The 15,175-nt window shown below is 45.8% G+C and overlaps 1 protein-coding gene across 1 annotated transcript; it reads right to left on the bottom strand.

Moving 5' to 3' along the window:
* Positions 1–884: 884 nt before the first annotated feature.
* LOC120849314 lies at positions 885–4,854 on the bottom strand. Its single transcript, XM_042294564.1, has 6 exons — positions 4,787–4,854; positions 4,410–4,496; positions 2,499–2,821; positions 2,118–2,289; positions 1,788–1,936; positions 885–1,060 (listed from the first exon to the last, which is right to left on the bottom strand). Exons 1-6 carry the CDS (start codon positions 4,852–4,854, stop codon positions 885–887), a joined length of 975 nt encoding a protein of 324 aa, XP_042150498.1.
* Positions 4,855–15,175: the final 10,321 nt, after the last annotated feature.

Raw genomic sequence — 15,175 nt, 5'->3', positions numbered from 1 at the left:
AACCTCACTTGCATTCATGCCCCCTGTTCCAGCCGCTTCCACGGAAAATGTTCCTAATCACAAGTTACACAGGGCCCCTGACTCTCTGACGTTTCACCACCTGGGCACCTCTACCACTGCACTCTCGGACAGCTTTGTTGCTGGAGGGGGAGTAGTACTTGTAGCAGCCGCCATTTAGAAAAATAAGTGGAGCAGGAGCGAGGCCAAGCTCGAGAGCGAGCTAAGAATGCAGCAGCTTTTGATGTCATTGGACGGATATGTAAATACTTGTAAGTAAACCTTTGGGAGAAAGCACCGTTCTCTTCACCTACTCACACATTTACAAGAACAGTGTCTTAAACAAGCAGCTTGATAATATTCTTACAAGACATTATAAAGAACATATATACATTCTACAATGCTGGACAGCCTACAGAGAAAATCATCTTGCAACTGGTGTGCACAGTATTCCATACATTTCCTATGTAATATACACCTCCATGATCTCAACGAAGGAACGACCTAATGGATTTAGCTAAAATAAGGCAAAAAGTCATTTACAAGATTAAAAAATATGTATACAATGTTCCATGCACCGACTCAGAAGTTAATGCTTCTAGATTAAAATGACAAAAAGAACACGGAAACTTATCTGTGCATGTCGCCGCTGTCACTTGTCTCTTATGCAGAAGTTTTAAGTGTCAGGGAGTGCTGTGGCAGCATCGGCGAGGCTTTGCCATTTTTGTATATGGGCCCAATCTAGCTTATATCGCGACTTTGCCTGCGGTACGGTGCTGACCATCCCGTTGGTCAAAGCTTCCATGATAGTACTGAATACTTGGGTGAACTGTACATGAGTATCGCAGAACTTGGTAATTCATCCTCCTCTGGTTGCCTGCCTCGACTTATGGCCTTGCAAAACGTTTCTTGTGTGCAGCCACAAGCTCCTCCTTGGATGGCCTTGGTCCAGGACTGACAAAGGATGGGGGAACCTTCGGTGGTCTCTCGGCAGGTGCCACTTTGAAAGTCGGGTGTGTCTTGCAGCGCTCCAGAACTTGTTGATGCAGTTTTTCCACATATCCTGGAATTCAGAAAGAGATAGTATTGAACAAGTATGTCTGCTCCTCCCAAAGAGAGTTACATTTATGTCATGGCGCCAAGCTCCGATTTGAGGATATAGCTGTAGCATTTGCTGCCTTGCCTTTCTCGTCTGCCAGAAATTCATAAATTCTTCGCATTTATGCCAAAAATAAATTATCTTAATGCTAAATCAGTAACTGCCACACTCGCTACAATGAAGAATAGGCTCACGTCGGAGGTGCTTTCCACCGACACCAGCTAGACACTGATAGGGCCTGGTTACTCTCTTGCTACGACATAACGATATGTGTGCAATAACGGGTGGTGTGGCTGTTGATTTGCTCCGTCTACCCTACGAAGCAATGATATTTGTCCGATAAAAGGCAGAGTAAAAAGCAGACCCCTCCCTCCATGATAACTGCGCCGCACTGATCCCTCCCGTGTGGAAAGGGATCAGTGCAGAGACCTTGTATCTAGGTGGTGTTGCTTCCGCCCATCAAGGAGCATGCCATCCACCTGTGAGGACAGAGCTTTGTTACACAGCCATTGCTCCCTCTCACTTTCGTGAACTTTCGCTCTTTGAACAGAGCGGATGAGAGCTGCCCAAAATGTTTTATGCAGGGTAGTGCACACAAACTGTATACCTTTTGTGTACAGTTTGACAGGGCTTTTAATTTCAGTATTTTGACAAATTATCTTGAATTTTTTGGTTATTGAGCTGCACTTACCAAAAGTCACGGGCGTCTTATGGGAGCACAAAGTTAGTGCACCTTTTCGTGCTTTTGGGGCTTTCACATGCCACTGCTTGTGCCCCTCTTTTGTCTCAGCTTGCAGCCGAGCGCTGTTTTCGTTGAAATGCATTATGGCAATCGTAGTGCTGCAACATAATTAAAGCCGTTAATTCCTGAGTGTCTTAATCACCTTGTGTGAAAGCATGTTACTATATCTTTTTTGTGATGTCTGACAGCATTTGTTGGACTGTAAGCCACCGCAACTGTCATTGCTTGCAATGTTATTTTCAGGATTGTTATATATCCTTGCACCTTTAGGGTTCTTACCATGCAGCCATGCATTCGTAGGAAAACGCTGTTGATTTCGGTGCGAATCTGTTCAGAACGCTGTGAAACGACTCCAGGCCGTACGTTTGTGCGTGAGGCGACAGCTGCCTGACGTCCTTCAAAAACAGGGGTGCTGTAGCAATCGCCTTCAGCTTCTTGTGGGCAGCTGAGCCTGGAGGGATTTAAGCATTCAATGTGTACATTGCAATTTGATAGCAAACTTTTCCTTTTAGATGGTATTTGTTCACTTAGACATGTTCTCAGCATAAATTAATTTATTAACAAGTTCCATTGCACAAATGTTTGCGAGCTATGTATAATTAGGATTTATTTACGTAGAACTGTTTAGCACTGTAAACAGAATGCTCATATTAAAATTTTACAAGCCAGGCGCAATCCACTGTTTTTCACCGAGGTCCTTGTGCATGCACCGCGGGTAGACTGGACCGTGGCCCACGTGGACGTCACAGACATGGTTGGTGACGCTCAGCCACACTGCGGTGAGCAACTCCCCGTCGCCACCACTGGCATTTGTGCACCACCACAAGTGATTGCACACAGGGTTCACCCAATGTGTCAGATCTTTGCACCCTGCGGTCTTGCTTGCAGCAGTGAGCTTCTTCCTGAGTCCTGTACAGAGACAAGCACCGCAACCAAAATGCTTGCAGTCGTGATGCCCCCTTCCTGATGGCAAAGTTTCCACTCTGTGCAAGAAATCTGTATTTGGCTAGCAGATAGTGAATTAGCATGGCTGTGTACCATCTCATAAAGGGAAGAGGACACATTTAGTTTAACATTTTAGCTAGTCACAGAAACATTGCGATTAGAAGCTGCGCAATTAGAAATCATATTCTATGCTTTGAAAAGCTTTCGTATGAGGGCTCAGGTATTTTATTTCTCTTTGTGCTTGTCTAGATGGGATAGAATTATTATCAGCGGTCTCATTGAGAGCAGATAATCGATGGTAAGAACAGCATCAACCCTCTGGAAGGTTCAAGGTTCTGAGAAACTTAGCAAATGGACAGAATGTGCAAGTTGTTTTCATTATCTAAAAAAAAAAATTTCTTCTTTGGGATTACCTTTTACAGCATTCCACACATCAAACAGATGCAGGATTGTGGGCTCGTGTAGTCTCATGTGTGCCTTGATTGCAGAGTGTCTGTCAGTCGTGAAAGAGCGAATGATGACATCCCTCGACTTGAGGAACGCAATTTCACGGATACACCCCTCATTTTCCATCTTGCTGCTTGCGCTCGCCTCTGGACACTGAAAACAAAAGATGCGTATTGTACATTTACCAACAACTAGCTCGCAGATTGCAACTGCTATGAGGGTTTTTACCTCTTTGACTCGAACCAGTTCACTGGGAAGTATCTTGCCCAATTGGTTTGAATAGAAGCTGTAGGTTAGAAATTTTGCACTGTGTCCTGGGGAATCACATCGTCCGTCTCCAACAAGTCCATGGGCGCTCCTGAAAGCGCTGCCAGATGTTCATCTCTCTGGCTCTCCCAGACCTGGAACCACATGTTGAAAATGACATTTGTAACAATGAAATTAGAAAAAGGTGTATGTCAACCAGACCAGAATACCGTAAGATAATGACCGAGCAAGTGCCCACTCAAACTTTGAAGATAATCGCGAAAAAATGGGGGATGCGCGCAAGTGCGGTCATCAATTTTTCATATATATGTACTGTGCATATTTTTTAGATGTTACGAATTTTGGGGAAGGGTGCTTAGTGCGGCATGGGCGGATGCACGGTATTTTATCGTAGAGTGCAGCAGCTTTTTTGTATGCCAGAAAGCATAACGTGATGTTTTCCACTCCATATACATATATGCATGGAAGAAAAAATCAACTGAAAGGGGGCCTAATGCAGCTTGCACGGCCAAACAAATGTGATCACTCTAAAGAGGGCATGCTGCATTGTGTTGGGGTTGGTGCACAGCGAAAATTGGTGCTACTTAGGAAACTACATTACGACTGAAGCAGAAAAGATGTGCACTAACTGTTTGCACCGCAGGGAGGAGGTACGCTTCCTGGCACTCATGGAAAGTGCGTTCTGAGATGACCCGAAGGTTCATCAGCCGCATCATCCTGAGTGCTGGGGCAGGGCTTGAACCAGAGAACAGTATGCCAGCACAAAGATCAATGTTCCCAGCTGGCTTCCGTCCCACGTATGGCTGACTTGACCAAGAGTGCCGATCGCCATTGCAGCATTCCGTGAGAACAGTAAGGCAGCTCCCGCTCAAACTTAGTGATGGCTTGCAGGGTGCTAGACATGTTACGCACACCTTGAAACGTTCAAGCAGGCAGCTTTCATACACAATGTACTTGTTCTCCCCTTGTGGGTTGCCTTCATCGGTTTCCTCGTCCTCGCTGCAACAAAATATAACAGGGTTAAGTATAACCAGAATGGAGAAAATGTTATACATAATAAAGGCTCTCTTTAGGTTGCCGTTGTCAACTGGAACCCATCTTCTGTCATATTTTGCTGATGCTGCACAGGCTCTAATGATACAGAAGCGAAAGCACCATTGAAGACCGCATGGTCATACTAAGGCAAGGCACCCAAAACAGCTGACTAGTCATTCATCAGCTGTTGGTGGCTAGGAACACTTGGCTACTCTATTAAACAACCTATCACTTGCTGAAGGCCCTGTACTCACATTTCAAAACTCTTGTCGTACGATGGTTCATAGGCAGGGTCATATGTAGGATCATCGTTGTGGTACATGCTCGGTGGCTCTGAGGAAGGTGGTGAACTTGGGCGTTCACCAGTTAAGTCATCTTCTGGAGAGATGGTCGCAGCCTCTGGTCTGGGAAATTGGCTCAGGCTTCCAAATGGTTCGTGAGGTGGAGACGAGAGAATAAACTCTGATGGAAGCGGCACTTGCATGGAAGTTGGGGATGAGGTGCCATGAAGCCGGTCTAGGAGATCGCAGGCTTCGTCCATTGCAGATATATCTGTTTGCACTGCACGTGACACTCTTATGACCGTGTTCACTTGGACATCTGAAAAGGATGCAGGCCATTCGTAATCCCTGTGGCTGGCCCACACATATATTACAACCATTCACAATGAACTCAACACTTACATGCCGACCGAGTCTGCGGGCGTGTCTGTGTGAGCACCGAGAAAATTTTTCTTCGGACTTGTGTTGCTAGAGTCCTTGTCAGCCGTGGCTGCATCGACACAAAGAGAGAGTGATGACGGATCATAATTTCTGTTTATTGAACCGAGAAAACAAAATTGCGAATGCTACAAATAGGTATGACTGACCATGGTTGCGTTCCTCGGCTGGAGGCACGTGCTGCGGGACATGCAGTCCTCGCTGCTCGCATCCCGCAGGTAGTTTGATCGACAACCCCAACTTGATTCATGCTCATATACACAACAAAACTGATCACGCTGTTCGAGAAGCTCTGGGCTCAATTCGACACAACCCGATAGGGATCATGGATCATAATTTCTATTTATTGAACCGAGAAAACAAAATTGCGAATGCAAGAAATAGGTATGACTGACCATGGTTGCATTCTTCGGCTGGAGGCACGTGCCGTGGGACATGCAGTCCTCGCTGCTTGCATCCTGCAGGTAGTTTGATCGACAACCCCAACTTGATTCATGCTCATATACACAACAAAACTGACCCTGGGCTCAATTCGACACAACCAAATAGGGATCATGGATCATAATTTCTGTTTATTCAACCGAGAAAACAAAATTGCGAATGCTAGAAATAGGTATGACTGACCATGGTTGCGTTCCTCGGCTGGAGGCACGTGCTGTGGGACATGCAGTCCTCGCTGCTTGCATCCTGCAGGTAGTTTGATCGACAACCCCAACTTGATTCATGCTCATATACACAACAAAACAGATAACGCTGTTCGAGAAGCTCTGGGCTCAATTCGACACAACCCGATAGGGATCATGGATCATAATTTCTGTTTATTGAACCGAGAAAACAAAATTGCGAATGCTAGAAATAGGTATGACTGACAATGGTTGCGTTCCTCGGCTGGAGGCACGTGCTGCGGGACATGCAGTCCTCGCTGCTCCCATCCTGCAGGTAGTTTGATTGACAGCCCCAACCTGATTCATGCTCATATACACAACAAAACAGATAACGCTGTTCAAGAAGCTCTGGGCTCAATTCGACACAACCCGATAGGGATCATGGATCATAATTTCTGTTTATTGATCCGAGAAAACAAAATTGCGAATGTTAGAAATAGGTATGACTGACCATGGTTGTGCTCCTCGGCTGGAGGCACATGCTGGGGACTGCACAATCTTCATTGCTTGTGTCCTGGAGACAAATTATTTGGAAAAATTTACCTTGTGTGGGTCAAAAGGAAAAAACTAGAAATCTGGAATCATGATCAACTGCACAAATTGCTTTTCTGAAACCTAACAAAATAAACTCGTCACTTAACAAAAAAAAAACTCTTTTTATAATAGTTTTAGAGACCTGCAATCACTCTAGGCGCGCGCGAGAGCAGGCTTCAAAGTGGCAGTGCGAGCACCCGCTACACAAGCGTTGCCAGAAAATACGGTCCACGAAAACTCTCTGATATATAGTTTAAGTAGATCAAGTTTTTAGGCAACGCTCCTTGTAGCGGGAGCTCGTGCTGCCACTTCGAAGCGTGCTCTGAAGCGCAAGCACGGAGCGAAAGCGGAGGTAGCGGGCCTCTGAAAACGATCTACTAAAGCTCCCTATTGAGTGTTATAAGCGTAAACGTAATTGGCTGGCGGTCATGAGCAATTAGTTTGTCGCAGTGTCTAGCGTTACGTCAGACGGAACCCGAAATTAATTTAGTTACGTCCGACATAACTTTACCCCAAGATTTCGAGTTAGTCCGACGCAACGCAATATGAAAATTGAAAATACGTCCCCGGTCTCAGCAGCCCCGATACACGAGGTACACACTCCAGCCCCATCAACAAACCTGGAGGCACAGAGGGAGTCGCGACTTAAGCAATTAATGAATGCTGCATCGGACGTAACGAAGTAGTAATTCACGCTATTTTTGTATTTACGTCATGTATCGGCCGTAAAGCGTAACATTCAATAAGGCCGCGTGGGTGGGTTTGGGGCAAAGTTACGTAAGACGTAACTTTAATTTATATTTCTGGTTTAGTGGACGTAACGCTAAACACCGATTTTGATTTCGGGTTCCTGCGGACGTAACGCTAGACACTGCGTTAATATTCACTGCGCGAGATCGCACACTTACGATGATATGTAAAATCTCGTATGTTAATTGTATGAAAGACAGACACCATTTCAGCAGTGGCCACAGAGTTATTGAAATTAAGCAAATAATAATCAACACAGAAATACACTCACCGCTATTCGTCGCCGCTTCGGTGGGGACGGTGGGGACTCATCGCGCGGTGCAACGGAAGGGATAGCATCTTTCCTCAAACGGGGTCGCTTCGCACCTACGCCCAGACTCCGGCTAACCTGAAGGTTCTGTTCAAAGTCTCCTGACCGAAAATGCACCGAACAAATTCTGACGCCATCGCCGAGACCTCTGCGCAAGAGAAGGCTGTTCAACCAGAGGCTTTGCAATGCTTCATCGCTTGGGAGTAGGTCAAAACTAGAGTTGCCCGAACGATCACGGGTCTTCAGTCGACCGTTTGAACATCCTTCAACAGCGCACAAATTTGGCATGGCTACCGCTTTGCAGAATCCCTTGGGTGCCGTGTTCCTAAAGTGAACACGGCACCGCCACCTGAAACCAAAACCAAAAGTCTCCCGCGTGTGCCGCGCTGTGTTCTTTATTTTATGTGTTTTGTTTGCCCATAGTTGCTCGTTGCCAGTTTCGCGTGAAGTGTAGCAAATAGTAAAATAATTATGGTGTTTTATTAACGGTTTAGTTATTATTTTCGGTTCGATTTATAGTTTTTATGGTTATTCAAGTGGAATTAGAACAGTGTTCGTAAAAACCACGAACCAAAGCGAGACCGGGGGCACGTCTGTCGTTTCGACCAATTGCTGACGCGTCTCTAGTGACGACACGCTTCCAGGCCCCGCAGGGTCACGTGACCTCCGCTTCTGCTGGTTTCTCCCGCAACGCTCGGGGCGTCGCCTCGATCGATTCCGGTACGATTATCACCGCGACTGTTTAATTGATTTGCGCGGCACACAGGCTCCGGTTTCGGCTGAAATTTGGGCGACGTAGCCTGGAACGTTCCCGGAACCCAGTCCAATCACTAAAAAAATATTCATTGTCCCTTTAAGGCCCAGACTTTTTTCAAGCTGCACAAGACTCAACCCTGGTTGAATAAATCGCGAGATGTTGTGCTGCCACGTTCCGTTCTTATTCACCACTACACGAAAGGGCACCATGAACTCCTTCTAGGATACTGATCAATTCATTCGAATTCTTAAGGCCCAGACTTTCTTCAAGCTGCACACTATTCATCCCTGGTTGAATAAATTGCGAGATGGTGTGCTGCCACGTTCCGTTGTTATTCACCACTACACGAAAGGGCACCATGAACTCCTTCTAGGATACTGATCAATTCATTCAAATTCTTAAGGCCCAGACTTTTTTCAAGCTGCACAAGACTCAACCCTGGTTGAACAAATCGCGAGATGGTGTGCTGCCAATTTCCGTTCTTATTCACCACTACACGAAAGGGCACCATGAACTCCTAGGATACTGATCAATTCATTAGAATTCTTAAGGCCCAGACTTTCTTCAAGCTGCACACTATTCAACCCTGGTTGAATAAATTGCGAAATGGTGTGCTGCCACGTTCCGTTCTTATTCACCACAACACGAAAGGGCATCATGAACTCCTTCTAGGATACTGATCAATTCATTCGAATTCTTAAGGGCCAGGCTTTTTTCAAGCTGCACAAGACTCAACCCTGGTTGAATAAATCGCGAGATGGTGTGCTGCCACGTTTCGTTCTTATTCACCACTACACGAAAGGGCACCATGAACTCCTTCTAGGATACTGATCAATTCATTCGAATTCTTAAAGCCCAGACTTTCTTCAAGCTGCACACTATTCAACCCTGGTTGAATAAATTGCGAGATGGTGTGCTGCCACGTTCAGTTCTTATTCACCACTACACGAAAGGGCACCATGAACTCCTTCTAGGATACTGATCAATTCATTCGAATTCTTAAGGCCCAGACTTTTTTCAAGCTGCACAAGACTCAACCCTGGTTGAATAAATCGCGAGATGGTGTGCTGCCACGTTCCGTTCTTATTCACCACTACACGAAAGGGCACCACGAACTCCTTCTAGGTTACTGATCAATTCATTCGAATTCTTAAGGCCCAGATTTTCTTCAAGCTGCACACTATTCAACCCTGGTTGAATAAATTGCGAGATGGTGTGCTGCCACGTTCCGTTCTTATTCACCACTACACGAAAGGGCACCATGAACTCCTTCTAGGATACTGATCAATTCATTCGAATTCTTAAGGCCCAGACTTTTTTCAAGCTGCACAAGACTCAACCCTGGTTGAATAAATCGCGAGATGGCGTGCTGCCACGTTCCGTTCTTATTCACCACTACACGAAAGGGCACCATGAACTCCTTCTAGGCTACTGATCAATTCATTCGAATTCTTAAGGCCCAGACTTTCTTCAAGCTGCACACTATTCAACCCTGGTTGAATAAATTGCGAGATGGTGTGCTGCCACGTTCCATTCTTATTCACCACTACACGAAAGGGCACCATGAACTCCTTCTAGGATACTGATCAATTCATTCGAATTCTTGAGGCCCAGACTTTCTTCAAGCTGCACAAGATTCAACCCTGGTTGAATAAATCGCGAGATGGTGTGCTGCCAAGTTCCGTTCTTATTCACTACTACACGAAAGGGCACCATGAACTCCTTCTAGGATACTGATCAATTCATTCGAATTCTTAAGGGCCAGACTTTTTTCAAGCTGCACAAGACTCAACCCTGGTTGAATAAATCGCGAGATGGTGTGCTGCAACGTTCCGTTCTTATTCACCACTACACGAAAGAGCACCATGAACTCATTCTAGGATACTGATCAATTCATTCGAATTCTTAAGGCCCAGACTTTTTTCAAGCTGCACAAGATTCAACCCTGGTTGAATAAATCGCGAGATTGTGTGCTGCCACGTTCCGTTCTTATTCACCACTACATGAAAGGGCACCATGAACTCCTTCTAGGATACTGATCAATTCATTCGAATTCTTAGGGCCCAGACTTTCTTCAAGCTGCACACTATTCAACCCTGGTTGAATAAATTGCAGGATGGTGTGCTGCCACGTTCCGTTCTTATTCACCACTACACGAAAGGGCACCATGAACTCCTTCTAGGATACTGATCAATTCATTCGAATTCTTAAGGACCAGAGTTTTTTCAAGCTGCACAAGACTCAACCCTGGTTGAATAAATCGCGAGATGGTGTGCTGCCACGTTCCGTTCTTATTCACCACTACACGAAAGGGCATAATCGTGATCTTCGTGAACGTTAAGTGTGAAGTGTAAAGATCACTTCGTGATCTTTACACTTTACACTGAACGTCATTCCTGCTTGGCTCATAATCTTTTTTTTTCTTGCCAGTGCGTCTAACGCGTCTTCCTTTAAAACCGTGACAACACTTTTTTTTTCACTTTGCCAATATTTCTCTTCCATTCAACAAAAAGAGAATTCAGAGCGTCAGACGTTTATCCTTCGAACATCGTCGACGGAAGGATAGCGAACTTGAGGAATTTATCTTTCATGCAGCACTTTGAGCGAAACTCTTTCCAATTCTTACCCGTAACCACGCCTCGGAAATTCCTTCGTTCTGCTGGATAAGGGTTATCTAGAAGATATTCTATTCTATCAACTCCCTGGTCTACAAACGCTACCCTCTCGTCAAAATTGACCAGCTTCGCAATGTCCTGAATCGAGAAGAAAACATCCAACCTCGAAGGTTTAACAATCACACAAAACTCTGGGCCTTTGCTTAACACCTGTTCTGCTTTGTCTGAGATGCCCATATTGCAAGGATTAACAATGCTACATTTAGATCCGTTCGTCACGTGCCCCGAGCTTGGTGTACTCTCATTTCTCCTTTCTCTGGGTTCCGTATACTCTTAAAACTGTCTAATACAATTCCTCGCTTCACATACTTTGAGCTATAAGAAAATTAACAAGAAACACTGCTACTTCTATGAAGACATCCAATCGATGCATATTGGCGAAGAGAGCCAGGAGTCACAACTACAGCACTCAGGAACAAGTGCCTGGTGCAACAAAATATTCTGGTCATGTAAGTGCTAGATGGGGATGGTCGAAAACAACCGACTGTTGTTTAACGATATGCAATTACGAAGGTGCCTGTGCTGAGGAGTTCCTCCAGTCTCCCACGTCTTCTACATATACCATTTGAAAATGCAGCGCGACGCCATCACAAGCATTAAACAGACCAAAAAACATGATGTCACCTCCTACGTACGTAAACCTGCTGGAGGGCAGGATTTGGGCTACGGTCAGAACCGACACGAGAAGCCACCACTCTCTTATGTGCTGCGGTAGGGACTTCCACTTGGTAGTTAATTTCTTGGCGACAAAACTGCTACAGTGGGATCCCGGCATCAAGCAGGTTGGCAGAGTGGGAACATTCTAAAGAGCTGCTCTGCCCGCAGCACATTTGCTTCAGCGAAGATATGCAATGGAAGAAAAGAAAAGGCAACACTGCGGGAGCTTGACTGTCAACCTTTATTCCTGGGGAACAGTAAAACAGGAGTCTGATTACATACTTATTATCCGCAGATTTCGTTCGAGACAAACAACATAAAAATAATAAAAAAATATTGCTGCGACAGAGATATGCCAGTAAATTAATTACAAAATGCAAAAATAATCACACATTGACCAACGATTCAAAGAATACTGTAAACAAGAAAAATTCATGGCCAAGTTTGTATTCATTGACACTTAAAGGGGCACTGACATCCCAAAGGTCGTATTAATTTTTATTGTCTAAAACGATGCAAATTATAGTCATGGACGCAAAAAAAACGCATTGCGAAAAAAAAATTTCCCCTTTTATTTTTAGCGTTTATATTTACCGCGCTCACCTCCTTGCTTCTTTTGGTCGGTGACGTCAAAAATCACGAAATTTAGAAGCTTTGTAGGCGACATTTCCATAACATTTAATAACGGCGATCGTAAAACATGTTTTTCAAACGCAATTGCGAACGCACTACGGCCCCTCTTTTTGAAATACCAAAAATCAGATTTCGGTGTGATGTCGCTTCCTGGATTTGTATCCTCCCTCGGAAAACTTGGCGGCGCTCGAGCAGAGGATGATTGGCGAGTCGGAGAAAAAAACGCGTTTTTCTCGTGCTGGCGCCCTTCTATCCCGCCTGGTCACCTCCTCCCCGCTTCGCGTCGCGGTGGCAACGGAGGTCCCAAAGAAAGTCGAGTCGCAGGAGACCGCAAAATTTGAGTCACCGCACTGGCGCGGATCACGCGGGAACTTTAAATTCGGCATTTGGAAATTGATTTTTTTTTAATTCAGAAAGACTGAATTCCCAAGTTTTGAATTATAAGGGTAATGTCCCGGCATCGTTTTCAATCGTTTCGGATAAAAAAAAATATGATTTTGATGTGCCCCTTTAAGCAGGGGACACATAAGCGATGAAAACGGGCGCCACGCGCCCTTCCGTCACTTCCACGCGGCACGGCGGCGCTTTGATCTGGTCCATACAGATGGAGTAAAGCCCCCATATACAGAAAGGTAGGGCAAACCATTGTCTGATATGGGGAGAAGAAATTTCTCCTCGCCCATGCCCTTTCTTTCTCGAAAGTTCTCTTTCCCCTCGCTTCAGTTGGATTGGGCACGACACGTGGCCGTTGCTTTCTCATGATCCCGCGCGAGTCGGTGGTCGGCTAGAAACCGGCGCCATCTTTGTGCAAGGCGTGGCGGTGGCTCCGTTGCCTACAACCCAACCGAAACATTTTTTTTTATTACGATTTTTGCAGCAACGCGATGCCATCATGCTGCGCTGTGCATTGTACAAACAGCATTGCGAAAGGGAAGAAGCATTTTGCCGTTCCGACGAGAAAAGAAAATTTTCAGCAACGAGACAATGGCTACACCGGATCGGTTGGAAAAGTGTTGACAGCCTCCGACGGAGAGTTTGCGAGGTAAGTCATTAGGGAATTGTAGTAGACCGTTTCTCTTCACCGCTACGGTATCCCTGAAGAAAACGCCGCAGCTGCGCATGCGCGCCGCCAGCCTTATCTGCATAGTTCGAGGTCTTGTGGCGGATTACGGAGCGCTATCCGGGTGCTTAGCGGGCTGCGGAAACGGTCTACTACAATTCCCCATTGTAAACCTCTGGATCGCACGACCTTTCTCTTTTGGTTTTGCCAATGAAGATCGCCAAATTAGAGCATGAGACGAGACAAGTACGGAACTAAGTTACCGTATTTCAGGAAAAATCAGCCCGACCTTCCGAGCAACGAAATGAGCCTCCCTGCTCTAAAAGAAACAGTCAATTGAGCTCGTTGTTTACTGCCAATGCCTTTTCCACACGCCACGAAGTGCACAAAAGGTTGCGAAATTGTCTCTGCGAACAAGGATGCACTTTCTTGTGAAGAAACAATGTCGAAGTGGACAAAAAGGAAGTGGCGTCAAGGAACCTAGTAGCAGGAGCATCGCAATGAGAGATGCGGTCACAAATGTGCAAGTAATGCTTTTGTTTTAAGGTTGTTTTTTTTCTTGTACCACTGGTTTTGTATAGATTTATGTGTGATCGAAAAAAATTAGACATTTATAATTCTCTGCAATGACGAATAAGAGCGCAGCTCTTGAGGAGGAGGATGGGGAGGGCACAGTGGGGAGGGTATGCCCCTCCTCTTCTCCTGCTCCCCTCCCATTCAGCGGAAAATGTCTGCTGAATTTCCCGTTAAATTTAGAAAAATTTCCTCGCTACACTTAGTGGGTAAAAATTGCCGCTAAATTTAGCTGGAAATTTAGAAAAACATGTGCTGCTAAGTTTAGCAAAACAATTATCGAAAATTTCACTGCTAAATTTACCGCGGAAATCTTTCCGCTAAATTTAGCGGGAAAATTTAGCAACAAGTTTCCTGCTAAATTTAGCGGGCAAACTTTACCCTCTATGTTAAGCGGCGGTCACACTGATGCCGACGGGGTCCATATCAGAAGAGCGAATGACATTTTAGCGAACGGCGACATTTGAGCGAATGGTCGTTTTAGCGAATAACGGGGGCGCGCGTTAACCCATCCGCCGCGCTGCGCTTTACGCCGCTTCGCGGCGACAGTCTACGGCAACTCATTACAAAAATATGAACTCCCTTGGCTCACCCGAAAACGCCGCTTCGCGGCGTCCGACTATTCGCTAAAGTGTCGTTCGATGAAACGTGGGCGTTCGCTAAAACGTCATTCGATCAAGTGAGTGCCTCCCATGCCGACGCCGCTCAACTTGGAAGCGAGCGCCTAATGGTACGTTTACACTTGCGGATCCACCAGCGAATCCGCCCAGCTTTTGCCTCTGGGGCGAAACGCTGGGCGAAAAACGCAACGCTCCGTGCGAGAACTAGAGGGGGTCGCTTTGAAAAACGCGCGTAGCGTTACTAGCGGAGGAGCTGGCGTTCGACAGTGAGGCGCTTTCAGCAGCCTGCGGCGCCTTCTCGCATGCCAGGCTGTGGCGGCGGAAGCGCGCACGGACGGAATTCTTGCTTTTTGAGCCGATACGTTGAGGGTGACGTTGCATGAGTGCTGGGGCAGACCTAAGAAGGACATCTAGCTGTTCGCCGCTTCTTAGATACTGAGTTTGAGTCGTTAATAGGGGTAATTTATCTAGTTGCGCTCGAAAAAAAGATTTGAGCAATTTTCCGAAAAGCATGATGGCCGCCACAATAACTGCTCTCAGTGGGAAATTTGTTTCGCTCGTCGCTAGAGCAGTAGGACTGCTCGGACGATGATATTTGGACGCGAGTGAGATGTTCACTAAGCTTGTGCACTTAGTGCGCCAAGTTTCATTAAGAAAGCAGGTGTGAAAGTTATGTTTCGAACGAATAAA

This window comes from Ixodes scapularis, unplaced genomic scaffold, assembly GCF_016920785.2.
Source record: "Ixodes scapularis isolate PalLabHiFi unplaced genomic scaffold, ASM1692078v2 PGA_scaffold6__148_contigs__length_123643588, whole genome shotgun sequence".
Lineage (NCBI taxonomy): Eukaryota > Metazoa > Arthropoda > Arachnida > Ixodida > Ixodidae > Ixodes > Ixodes scapularis.
Note: the sequence above shows the minus strand (reverse complement) of the source record. Positions and strands in the feature narration are given on the sequence as shown.

Coding starts and splice junctions, on each gene's coding strand:
- LOC120849314 (XM_042294564.1), bottom strand. CDS start 4,854: ATGTACCACAACGATGATCCTACATATGACCCTGCCTATGAACCATCG. Junction 4,497..4,786: donor TACGACAAGAGTTTTGAAAT/GTGAGTACAGGG, acceptor ATTTTGTTGCAG/CGAGGACGAGGAAACCGATG. Junction 2,822..4,409: donor CTGCTTGAACGTTTCAAGGT/GTGCGTAACATG, acceptor TTTCTTGCACAG/AGTGGAAACTTTGCCATCAG.